We start from the raw sequence: 12,486 nt of genomic DNA on the forward strand, positions 1-12,486 counted from the left end.
GGCAGAAATTGAATTTTAATAGAGCTGTCGGTGGCGTGGAGCCAGCCCGCTCAGGCAGTGGGAAGGTTGTAATTAAAAGTTAACGAGTTTAGAAACAGAGTAATCCTTGGAGAGGGGAGGGCCGGTGCTGATGGCCAGGGAGGCTCCGGGATGCTCCAGGCCATGTGGGGTCAGGAATGGTGGTGGTGTGGATGAAGGACACAGGGTGCAGCCAGTCCCTCCCAGCTTGGTGCTGGTGTGTGTCCCCTGGCGTGTCCCCACCCCAGGGACAGGAGGGACCTTCCCAGGGCCCGGCTGTGCCCACGAGGGAGGCTTTGGAGCAGGGCAATGTGCTGTTGGGGGCTGTGCCCTGGGACCAGCTGGGCTTGATGGCATCACCTCGTGGTTCCCAGCCACGTTTGGTGGCATCGCCTCGTGGTTCCCGGACAGAGCAGTGTGTCTCCAAGCATTTCATCCTCCTCGTCCTCACCGCTGCTCCCCAAACCGTCTCCTGAGCGGGGCATCCCGCCGGCACCGCCGGCTGCAGTCACCCGTGTGCACTGTGCCCATTTTGGGGGCTGGGGGCAGGGGCTCGTGGCCCCCCCGCTCCCCACAGATCGCCCCACTTCCTCCTCGCTGGTGGTCGGAGGAGCTCACGCCACGTTCCAAGGGAACGAGCCGCTCTCCCAGTTTGGCAGCGTGTTTCCATGGCGACCGCCCTTTCCTTCCCGCAGCAATTCCAACGCCAGTTTGCCACCGGAGCGGCTGTTGGCGAGCGGAGAGGGCCAGGTGGGCAATGGGCTCGGCAGGTCCCTGGCCCCGAGCCGGAGAGGGCCTGAGCTGATCCCTCAGGAGCATCCCTGGGGACCGAGGCGGGATCACGGAGCAGTTTGGCTCTGTGTTCATGCGGAGCCATCCTCCCTCAGGAGCATCCCAGGGGATCAGGCATGATGAGGAACTCCAGAAGGACCAGGCTCTGTGTGTGTGTGTGTGTAAACATCCCCCCTGGGGAGCATCCCTGGGGACTGTGGGGAATCAGGAACCAGCCTGGCTCTGTGTGCACATGAAGCCAGGGATTCCCCCTGCGGGAGCATCCCTGGGGACCGAGGGGAATCAGGGACTAGCCTGGCTCTGTGTGTGCATGGAGTCATTCTCCCTCAGGAGCATCCCTGGGGACTGCAGGGGGGTTAGGGACCAGCCTGGCTCTGTGTGTGGGTGTGTGTGTGTAGACATCCTCCCTTGGGAGCATCCCTGGGGACTATGGGGAATCAGGGACCAGCCTGGCTCTGTGTGTGCCCACGGACCTGTGTCCCCAGGAACATCCCTGTGGGAGATGTGGCATCAGGGACCACCCTGCCTTCCCCCCCATGCTGCCTCCATTGCCTGCCGCTGGCATGGGGTGCAGGAGGCAGCTTTCCCATGGGATCCCCACTGCCTCCCGAGCCTGGAGATCCCCCAGTGACACCCCGTCCCCCTGATGCCCGCTGTGTCCTCGGCTGAGGTGACAGCAGGGCGGGTGGCAGAGCCTTGCCCACACAGCCTGGCCCTGGCACCGCTGTGCAGGGCCAGCTCTGTTTTTCCCTGCATAATCTCCCCGGTGCCAGGCTCTCCACGAGCTCTCCGGAGCCCGACTGCTCCTCGTACGAGGAATCATAACATGCAAATCAGGCAGCTTGATGTCTTTAATGAAATCCTCGGAAGGAAGGCGCTTCTCTGGTGAATTGAGGATATTTATTTCTCATACAAGAAATTTAACATGCAGATTAGTTGGGTCTGGTAATTTATCACATGAGATTGTCCTATTAAGGGCTGCATCGAGTCCTGCTGCCGTCGGAAATTACCTTACACATAGATTACCTCTGGACAGACTCCCATCCGTAGGGATGCATCTTCTAGCTCCTAAATCAGCCCTCGTGCCTCTCCTCATGCCCCTCTGCAACTGGTGCAGGAGCGCAGCAGCTACTAAAGCATCCCCCACCTCTTCCTAAGAGCTCCCTTTGCTGGGATCTTGGAAAAGAGTAATTCCATCTCCAACACCGGCTGGCTTTGCCTCAGCTCCCCCCAGCCAAGCAGGGCTGGCATGACAGAGCCTCCCAGCGCCACACCCTGCCAGCCCCAGGGTGGATTTTCCAGCACGTGGTGCATCTGATCCATTCCCATCTCCTTTCAGGAGCCTTTCTGCATGGGCTCACCAAGATTTGGGGCAGATTTGTGGCTCTTCAGCCCCTCCCTCTTTGCTGGGCTGTTTTGGGGTGTGTGTCCCCCAGGATGCAGGGACACAGCAGCTGCACACACAGGACCCTGCCAAGCCTTTAAGGCCCATTGAGGCCCCCAAATGATTGATGCCCATAGTTTGTCCCCAAATTATGTAAAATACAGAGCCAGAAGCCTCTAAAAACCCCAGACCTGGGGGCAAACAGAGCAGTCCACCCCTGGATTCCTGCTGGAACCCCAACATGTGCCACTTCTTGCCAGGAGCTGATCCCTGCTCTGGTGGGACCAGCTCTTTGCCAGCCCAGGTGCAAAGCCCAGCCCTCTCCCCTGGGGAGCTAATTGCCATGCAATGATTTAATTAATGGGAGCTGATGAACACTGGAGGGGCTGCAGCCAGGCTGTGTGGAAGCCCAGCAGGGAATTCCTGGTGCCTGTGGCTCCAGCCTGGTTGGTGTCACCTTTGGCATCACCATGAGTGGCAAAACCTCCAGGAGTGCTGGGGAGGAGCACTGAGCTGGTAATGGGCAGCATAGGGTGGTTTTTCCTGGGAATGCTTGTGCTGGGCAGGCTGCTGTCTGTCTCTGTGCCTCGTTTGGAACTGGGGAGGATACGTGGGGCTGGTGTGAGTGAGCAGCAGCGATTGCTGGGCACAGGGCAGCGGTGCCAGGGAGCCACACTGGCATCGGGGCTGGCAGGAGGCACGTGGTGGGATGGTGATGGAGGGGATGTCCAGGCAGCCACGGAGGAGATGGACAGGGAACTCTCAGACTTGGGAATGCCACCAGAGCTGAGTGCTGGCCGAGCTCCTGGTTAGTGACGCGCCGGAGCCCTCCGGGTGCTGCAACATGGATTGGGGCTCGTGCGCCCGCCCCGTCCCTGCTCCACGGGAAGGAGGCTGATTAATACACGGGCATTAATTATTAACTGGCTCATTGTTCTGGCAGGGCCAATTGAGGCAGCGATTTACAGGGCCGCCGGCGCCCGCCCGATTCCCGTGACCGAGGGAAAACACTTCAGGCGAGCGGGGAGGCGACGGCCACGTGTTTCAAAACAGAGCCCGTTCCAATCAGGAGCTAATTGAGATCCAATAACAGAGTTAACGGGGGCTGATGGAATACCAGGGGGGCGTTTAGAGCCATATTGAGCGTTGGCCCGGCGCGGGTGGAGGTGCCGGGACGTGCGCTCGGATGCTGCGAGTCGTTAAACCTCTGCTAAGTGTGTTTTAATGCTCACTTGACATTTCATTATCCCGCAGTAACTATTCAAATACACGTCCCCTCCAGAATTAATTAATCGTTATACAGGATATTAATCAAAGGGGACTGTGCCAATGTGCTTCTACCCAAAATCCGATCCAGCTGTTGCTGTTACTGGGCGGCATTGGAAGAACCTCGCGGATTTCTGTGCTCTTCTGGCTTTCAGTTTGATGGATCAGATCCTTTGGCTGATGCTTTTCCCGGCCCCTCTCCACCCCCTCAATCTAAGAATAATTCGGCAGCGTCAGCCCCACGCTTCTCAGCAACCCTACAATAACAGAGGCACGGCAGCAGCCAAGGCTGGGCCATGGCTGTGCCGGAGCGGCGCGGGGAACAATCCTGCTGGAACACGGCGGTGCCGCTGCGTGTCGGAGCTGCCTGCCAGGACTGCACGGTGAGGAGCTGGTCACGCTGCTGTGCCCTGCCCTGCCTCACCGACGGGATCAGGGATGGATGGATGGATGGATGGACGGATGGATGGATGGAGAGGTTGTCATTCCTGACGAGCAGCCATCCATCTGTCAGATTGATCCGGTGCCAAAGCTGCTTCTGCAAACCCGCCGGTCCCCCGGCACGGGGCTCCTGGTTCCGGAGCCCCCTCCTGACCCTGGGGCTGAGCAGGGCACAGCCACTTCCTGACGGAGCCCGAGGCCACCGCTGTTTTCCATCGGCGTGTTCTCCTGCAGCGCGGGTCAGCCCTCGCTGCGGAAGGGCTTTTCCCCACGGACGATGCCCTGTCAACCTCCGTCTTCGCAGAGCATCCAAACAAACCCCTGGAACAGCGGAGTCAGCAGCGAGAGCTGTGCTGGGAGCTTGGCCAGACCTCACCTCCGTCCTGGCTGGAACGGGGTTAGGATGGGCAAAGCCACCCGGTCAGGGCACCGGGATCGGTCCCAGGTGGAGGAGCTGCTTGGCACAACGGAACCAGGAGCTCCTGGCCATGGAGGAGCCACTGTGGCCTCGGCTCAAACTGGGGGGGCTGTGTGGGGTGACATTCCCCACTTCTGCCCACAGCACATCCCCCTGTGAGGGGGTGACAGCAGCGGGGACATCAGGGGTGACATTGGGGGTGAAATCAATTCCCATCCCCTTTCAGCCAGGCATGATGGGGGAAGGAAATCAAATCCAAGTGGTGTTGGATAAAAGCCTCCATGGAAGGCGAGCGGGAGAGAACAAAGTCTGTGCTGGTTTGGTTGATGACTGCGGGCCGGGCTGCGCTGGGAATTGATTTCCTTTCTCCAGGCTATTTTCAGCCGCTGAGGTGTGTGTGAAAGTGCTGCTGCTTAATAGCTCCTCCAGCTCCTGTGGGGGGGGACCAGGCCCCTTAATTGGATCTGCAGGAGTGTCCCCATGGGAGGGGCAAAGGTTCTGTTTGCCCATGGAGGGGTCCTGGCTCCCAGCGTGGGGGAACAAAGTGCTGCCGAGGGCCTGTGGGTGCTCCAAGGGTGGGGGCAGTTTGGGTCCCGTGGGCTGTGCCAGGGGCTTTGCGCCGTCCCCCTCCCAGGATGAGTGTCTGGAGGGGACGTGGTGCACAGGGGTCTGTTTGGGGACACACGTGCCCCTCTGCCGCTGAGCATCAGCGAGTGTCCGTCCATCCATCCGTCCGTCCATCCGTGTGCGTGTGTTCGGGAGTCACGGTGTGATTTATTAACGAGGACACCGCAAGGAGAGCGGGCCCATTATTCCTGGCGTCGGCATCCGCCACTGACAGCTCCGTGGAATTGAAATATCTTATTTAAAGCCTCTGGGGAGCATTTTTAAATATCAGCGGTGACACTCAAGGACTCGTCCCCAGAGGGCACCCTCCCTCCTCCCGCGGGGACGAGTGACCCCGGCGCTCCGCGTGGGTGGGCGAGTGTCACCAGCGGGTTTGATGCCAGTCCTGCCGTGCCCACCCCATCTCCCTGGTGGCACTGGGCGAGGCGGGAGCCCTGCGTCCCTGTCCCCATCTCCCACGCAGGGAGGTGGGCGCGGGGCCCACTGCGCTTCCCGGCGGAGGGAACGTGCTCCTCAGGTCTTATGAAAGTTTAATTTACGCTCAGTTCTCAGAAGAACAAACAAAGCTCTGCCGAAACAGCCCGCGGCTGTTTTAACGCAAGATTAGATTTTGGGCAAGGAGGGCTGAGCTTGCTTATTTATTCCCTCTCTGCTTTATCTCGGAGCGCTCCCCGTCGGGGACGGCAACGCTGCAGCACCTGCCCGGCCCCCCAGAGATTTGGGGGTGAGGGAGCAGGAGCTCCTTCTCCTGCTCTGGGTGGTCTGGTGGCTGCAGGGTCCAGCCGGGGACTGGGATGATGCTCGGGGGGCGGGCGAGTGGAGACGTGGTTATTTCCTTTATCTGCTCCTCGTCTGCTGGTGCTGGCGGCTGATAAAGCAGGGGTGGGGATGATAAGGGGGTTCAGCCGTGACTCATCAGAGCAGTGCCAGGCTCGGCTGCTCTCAGGTCCAGGCTGAGTGACACCAGCAGACCCTGGTGTCACCACTGGGGCTCAGTGCAGGGGTCAGGACAACGAGTGCCAGTCCTCAAGAGCCACCCCCGTGTTTGACGGCTCAAAGCCACTTGTCCAGCGCCTCCAGCTCATGGTGGTGGGTCACATCCCAGCCCTGGCTCACGCTGCGTGTGTGCTGCAGCAAAAGCACCTCCTTGTGTGTGGCCAGGAGTCCCCCTGTGGCAGTGAGGGGCACTGGGGTGTCTCCCCAGCATGCACACACGTGTGTGTGTGCAAATGTACATGCCTGCACGGACACACACATATATGTAGTATGCGTGGTCCCAACAGCAGCTCAGGGAAGGAGCTGGCACATGGCACAGGTGCTGCTGCCCAGCAGTAAGTGGGGGGCTTGTGTAGGACCTGCAGCCTCTCCCAGGGGCTGTGCCAGTGCCGTGGATGTCCCCACACCGCTGAGGTGCCTCCTGTCTCCCACAGGTACATGATTACCTCTCTGGACCGCACGCACGCCGGATTCTACCGCTGCATCGTCCGCAACCGGATGGGAGCCCTGCTGCAGCGCCAGACTGAGGTGCAGGTGGCCTGTAAGTGACCGTCCTGCTCCGTGGGGACCAGATGGGGACACCCAGCTCCCAGCACTGTGGGACAGCTCTGGTGTTGGTGCAACAGCACATGTGAGCCTGGAGCATCCCTGGGGTGACACTGGCAGGAGTGTCCAGAGATTTAAGGAGGAGATGAGAGTTCTGCGGCCTGGGATGGTGGCTCTCTCCCTCTCTGGCATCCCTTTTCTCTGGCTTGCCCCTAGTCCCATCCCCTTAAACACCTCCTGAGGAGCAGTGACAAATCAGGAAGCTAATGAGAAATTAATAAGGCAGCTGTGCTAACAACTAATGATAATGGCAAAGTCGTTAAAAAAGGATTCTTTACATGTTTTTAATTACAGCAATTAAGGGAAGTCAATAAAAATCCCCTGCCCCCCCCCATCTCCATGCCCCCTGCTTCCCTCTGTCTCCCTCAACTGCTGTGTGCTTCCAGCCTGGGAATGGTGGGGTGGGATGGAGGCAGCTGTGTCCCATCCTTGTCCATGGAGTCAAGGTCATGCTGGGATGCTCCCAGTGCTAGGCCATGGGTTGGGACATGGAGAGAGGCCAGGGAGCTGTGGGACTGAGCCCTCCTTGCTGTGGCTGCACCCCCTGCTTGGTGGGGAACACACAGACAGGAGTCCCCTGTTGAGTGTGTGATGGGGCTGCACAGTTCCAGGTGCTGGAGGGATGATCCTGAGGAACAGACTGTGGGATCTGAGCCACCCCCCACCATCCCACCCCGTGACCCAGGCAAGCTGCCCCAGCCAAGGAGAGGACAGAGAGTAGACCCCAGAGCAGCCCCCCTGCACCCGCTGGGGAGCCCCTCCCTGCAGCCTCCAGCCTTCTCTGCAGCCTGACCTGGAGCTGGATCCCCGGGCATGTTCCCGGCCTCTCCCTAGCCCCTGACACGGTTCTCCCCCACGTTTTGCAGACATGGGGAGCTTCGAGGACAGCGAGACGCAGCAGAGCGTGTCCCACGGGGAGGCGGCCGTTATCCGCGCACCCCGCATCGCCAGCTTCCCGCAGCCACAGGTCACCTGGTTCCGGGAGGGGCGGAAGATCTCCCCCAGCAGCCGCATGTGAGTACCCCTGGGGCCCTCCCAGCATCCCTCCCGCACCCAGGGGGCTGCATTTCCCCTTGTCCCCGCGCTAGGGATGTTTAACCAACGGCTCGAGCGCATCGTGCTAAAGCCCCGGGACAGACTTGGTGACTAATGGCTGTTTGTCAGCAGAGAAACGAATTTTTTAATAAAAAATGAAAATAAGAGGGGGGAAGGCGGGAGGAAGGCAGGCAAAAGGGTGTGATGGAGCCGAGCACGGCACACACACGTGTGCCAGGTGCCCCCGTGGGGCTGTGGTAGATCCTGGTGCTGCCGGAGCCCGGCACTGGCAGCCACAGCATGCAGGAATTGAATTTGTAACCCCCATTATGCAGGAATTGAACTGGTCTCCTTTCGATTTGCAAAGCGGGATTGAGGAGATAAAACTCCTTTATCTCATATTTAATGGTAAAAAAATATATTCCCCAAAGCATTTTATGTTTCCAGCAGATTAGATCGTTCCATTAAATAAAAAAAAAAAAAAAAAGTCCTATGAATCTGCACCACCCCACGGGCTCTGCTTGGAGTGGAGGGGCTTGGTCCCTCCATCCTGGGGTTGGTGCCTGGGGCAGGTGGGAGGAAGGCTGGGGGGTCCCATGTGGGTGTTCCCCGGGGCAGGTGAGGTGCTGGGTGGGGATGAGGGTCCCAGCTCTCGGTGTCTCTGTCCCCACTGGGTTCACATCCCCGTCTCCTCCCACAGAGCCATCACGCTGGAGAACACCCTGGTCATCCTGTCCACGGTGGCCCCGGACGCGGGACGTTACTACGTGCAGGCGGTGAATGACAAGAATGGGGACAACAAGACGAGCCAGCCCATCACCCTGACTGTGGCCAGTGAGTGTGGGGGGCACTGCCCCCCCAGTCCTGCCCACCCCCGGCCCTGCCTCCCCCCCACGCCCTGCCTCGCCCCCAAATTTAATTTGCAGTAAATCTCCTCAGAGGCTCCGGCTTCTGCTGACACAACAGTTCAGCTGCCTCAGAATTTATTTAGGCACTCGGGGCTGAGCTGCAGGTGCTGGTGTGTCACAGGCAGAGCTCCCGCTCCTGTTCCAGCTGGATCTGGCCATGCCCTGGGAATGGGCTGCAGGATGGGGTGCTGCAGTGTCACCCCTGCCCTGTGTTCCCCTCTCTCACCCCCGGTGCTTCAGATCAGCCCCTTCCTGGGGGATACCCCTGTAGCCTCGTCCCTCCAGTTCCCTTGGTCCTTCCAGAACCCGTTTGGGTGGTGACAGCCCATCCCATGGGAGATGCCCCAAAGTGGCATCAGTCCTGTCAGACTCTCACCCACATCCCCTCCCACTGCTCCATGAGGGTTATCCCTATCCGTGATGGGCTCTGACTGTCCCCCTTCCCCATTAATCTGTTTTCCCATCCCTCGGCGTCCCGGAGTGCCATAAACATCCCAGAGCCCATGTTTATGGATTCAGCTCTATCAGCAGCTTTCGAGCTGATCGTGTTTTTACAGCGCCTACATGAGGGTTTTTTATTGGTGCCATCATTTTGCTTTATGTACTCCCTCCTCCCTGCCTCGTGGCCATGCCGTGGGCTCCCATGGGAGGAGAGGGCTCAGGGAGAGCTGGCAAGGCACCCTGAGGGACCCTCAGTCCCTGCCATCTTTGTCTCATCCGTGCCAAGGATTTGGGTGCCTCCTCTGGGGGCTGGGGCACGCCAGGGTGGACAGGGGGTGCTCATGGCTGTCCCTCTGGCCTCCTTCTCCCCAGATGTGGGTGGCCCAGCTGATCCCATTGCACCCACCATCATTGTCCCACCCAGGAACACCAGTGTGGTGGCTGGGACCTCGGAGGTGACCATGGAGTGTGTGGCCAACGCCAGGTGAGTAGCCTGGGAATGGGGATGGGAATGGGGATGGGGGATCTCCCTGCTGGCATTACCCAGTCTCAGGGCTGGGTGCCCCCAGGTCCCTTCTCACCAAGGTTTCTGGGGCACGCAGGATAGGTGGCTGGGTGCTCCCAAGTCCCTTCCTACCCCAACTCCTGGGTCCTGCAGGGAGGTGGAGGGGTCTGAGTGCCCCCAGGTTCTTTCCCACCACATCTCCCGAGTCCTGCGGGATGGAGGGAGATGGATGGCTCAGTGAGCGCTTGGGGCTCTGTCTTGACACACTCCTGGCCCCCCCAGGCCACTGATCAAGCTGCACATCATCTGGAAGAAGGACGGGGTGCCCCTCTCCAGCGGGATCAGCGACTACAGCCGCCGGCTCACCATCCTGCACCCGGCGCTGGGCGACAGCGGCTACTACGAGTGCGAGGCTGTGCTGCGCAGCAGCAGCGTCCCCGCCGTGGCTGCAGGGGCCTTCCTGTCCGTCCTGGGTGAGCTCCTGCCCTGGGCTGAGGTGGGGAGGGACAGGCGGGTCACCGGGGTGGTCCAAGGACCCCGGCTCTGCCCCAGCCCCTTGCCCATCACCACATTCCCTTGGCAGAGCCCCCGCAGTTCATCAAGGAGCCGGAGAGGCATATCACAGCCGAGATGGAGAAGGTGGTGGCCATCCCCTGCCAAGCCAAAGGTGAGCTGCTCCCCAGGCCCCTCCCGGCACTGCTGTGACCTTGTGCCTGACGTGGCTCTACCCTTGCAGGTGTCCCCCCTCCCGAGATGGCCTGGTACAAGGACGCTGCCCTCATCCACCTGGAGAAGCTGACCCGCTTCCAGCTGCTGGAGGACGGCAGCCTGCAGATCAGCGGGCTGGTCCCTGACGACACCGGCATGTTCCAGTGCTTCGCCCGCAACGCAGCTGGAGAGGTGCAGACCACCACGTACCTGGCCGTGACCAGTAGGTGCCAGCCCCCCCCCAGCCTCTAGTCCAGGGTGCCCTGCCTTGATAGCGGGTGGGATGTACCAGGGACCCCCTGGTTGAGGCTCAGGGACCCCAGGAAGCCCCTGTGTGGACAGGATCCCTCCCTCACAATGCTCCTGGAGTGGCTCAGCTCCAGGCTTGGCACAGGGAAGGGCTGCAGGGGGGGCTGTGCATCTCTGTGCCCCGCAGGCATCGCCCCCAACATCACCCGGGGTCCCCAGGACAGCACGGTGATCGATGGCATGTCCGTCATCCTCAACTGCGAGACCTCGGGGGCTCCACGCCCAGCCATCACCTGGCAGAAAGGTAAAGGGGCTGGGAGCAACCCACTGCCAGGCTCGGCGGCCAGCAGGCTTGGCTGGTGGCCCTGGGGCTGATGGGGGTCCCCTGTGTCCCCAGGGGAGCGGGTCCTGGCCAGCGGCTCGGTGCAGCTCCCACGGTTCACGCTACTGGAGTCCGGCAGCCTCCTGCTGAGCCCCGCGCACCTCCCCGACGCCGGTACCTACACCTGCCTGGCCACCAACTCCCGCGGCGTGGACGAGGCGTCTGCAGACCTGGTGGTCTGGGGTAAGGGACTCCCCGGAGTGCCCGTGTCACCTGTGCTGTGGCAGCCGGGATGGACCCTGCCCGGCTCCGTGGGCACGGTGCGGGATGGAGCTCTCTGGGACTGCCAAGGATGGGCACTGGTTTTTGGGGTGTCCCTGCTAGTGCCACCCCTGCAGCCCTCTGGGCAGTGCCATTGGCTCATTCTGTTCCCCCCACAGCAAGGACACGTATCACTGACCCACCGCAGGACCAGAGTGTCATCAAGGGGACCAAGGCTGTCATGAGCTGTGGGGTCACCCACGACCCCAGCGTGGACGTCAGGTGAGTGTGATGGGGCTGGGAGGGTTGGGGGCTCCAGGCACACCCAACCTGGCTGCTGTTACCGCTGTCTGTGTGCCTGGGGAGGGAGGTGGGGGTCCTCCATCCCAGCTCTGCGCTGGTGGTCCTGCAGTGCCACCTGGTGCCCTGCAGACAGGGAGCCCTGGTCCCCTCTCCTCTCTGGGGGGCTGCAGGGCACCAGCACACCTGGGTGCTCTGGCACAGGTACGTCTGGGAGAAGGACGGGGCACCGCTGGGCCCTGAGAGCGGCCCACGGGTGCGGCTGGACGAGGTGGGCACCCTGCACATCTCCCAGACCTGGTCGGGTGACATCGGCACCTACACCTGCAAGGTGATCTCGGCCGGGGGCAACGACTCGCGCAGCGCCCACCTCCGTGTCCGGTGAGACCCCCCTCCTCCCCACCGGCACCCCACGCCTGGGGCTGTCCCTCTCCCTCCCTCCCTAACCCCCCTGTCCAGGCAGCTCCCCCACGCCCCCGAGAGCCCCGTGGCCGCCCTGAGCCCCCAGGAGAAACGGGCCATCAACCTCACCTGGGCCAAACCCTTCGATGGCAACAGCCCCCTGCTCCGCTACGTCGTGGAGGTCTCTGAGAACAGTAAGGGGCTGCTCCCACCCCCCGCCCTGCTGGCACTGGGGAAGGTCCACAGCACCACCCCAGTGCAGGGAATGCTCTGGGGAGCCTGGGGACCCCGGGACTCATCAGCTGGGCAGGGGACCCCAGCGTCCTGCAGGTCAGGTCCCCCACCCCGCTGCCCCTGTCCCCCCACAGACGCGCCCTGGACTGTGCTGCTGGCCAGCGTGGACCCCGAGGTGACATCGGTGACCGTGCGGGGCTTGGTCCCCGCTCGCTCCTACCAGTTCCGCCTCTGCGCCGTGAACGACGTGGGCAGGGGGCAGTTCAGCAAGGACACAGAGAGGTGAGCCAGCTCTGGGGGTCCCAGAGGGGCTGGCAGCCCTTGGGTGCTCATCCCACCTCGTCCCCATAGGGTGTCCCTGCCCGAGGAGCCCCCCTCTGCACCCCCTCAGAACGTCATTGCCAGCGGCCGCACCAACCAGTCCATCATGATCCAGTGGCAGCCGCCACCCGAGAGCCACCAGAACGGTGTCCTCAAGGGCTACATCATCCGGTAGGTGCCGGGTGGGGAGCCCGGGGGTCCCACCCCTGGTGTTGGTGGGGCCACTGGCAGCTCTGATGGCACCTGGTCACC

General features: G+C 61.6%; 1 protein-coding gene across 1 annotated transcript in view; it reads left to right on the forward strand.

The window, feature by feature from the left end:
• The window catches only part of SDK2 (sidekick cell adhesion molecule 2), a 46,340-nt gene that overhangs the window by 20,430 nt on the left and 13,424 nt on the right, over positions 1 to 12,486 (forward strand). The window contains exons 3-16 of the mRNA XM_017811811.1: positions 6,377 to 6,483; positions 7,415 to 7,562; positions 8,284 to 8,417; positions 9,305 to 9,416; positions 9,720 to 9,910; positions 10,021 to 10,104; positions 10,174 to 10,368; positions 10,582 to 10,698; positions 10,792 to 10,959; positions 11,157 to 11,259; positions 11,482 to 11,658; positions 11,737 to 11,873; positions 12,048 to 12,195; positions 12,265 to 12,405. Coding sequence (XP_017667300.1) covers positions 6,377 to 6,483; positions 7,415 to 7,562; positions 8,284 to 8,417; positions 9,305 to 9,416; positions 9,720 to 9,910; positions 10,021 to 10,104; positions 10,174 to 10,368; positions 10,582 to 10,698; positions 10,792 to 10,959; positions 11,157 to 11,259; positions 11,482 to 11,658; positions 11,737 to 11,873; positions 12,048 to 12,195; positions 12,265 to 12,405 — 1,962 coding nt within the window. The remainder of the gene's footprint in view (positions 1 to 6,376; positions 6,484 to 7,414; positions 7,563 to 8,283; positions 8,418 to 9,304; positions 9,417 to 9,719; positions 9,911 to 10,020; positions 10,105 to 10,173; positions 10,369 to 10,581; positions 10,699 to 10,791; positions 10,960 to 11,156; positions 11,260 to 11,481; positions 11,659 to 11,736; positions 11,874 to 12,047; positions 12,196 to 12,264; positions 12,406 to 12,486) is intronic.

Source organism: Lepidothrix coronata, unplaced genomic scaffold (assembly GCF_001604755.1).
Source record: "Lepidothrix coronata isolate B3197 unplaced genomic scaffold, Lepidothrix_coronata-1.0 Scaffold34, whole genome shotgun sequence".
In the NCBI taxonomy this organism is placed as follows: Eukaryota; Metazoa; Chordata; class Aves; order Passeriformes; family Pipridae; genus Lepidothrix; species Lepidothrix coronata.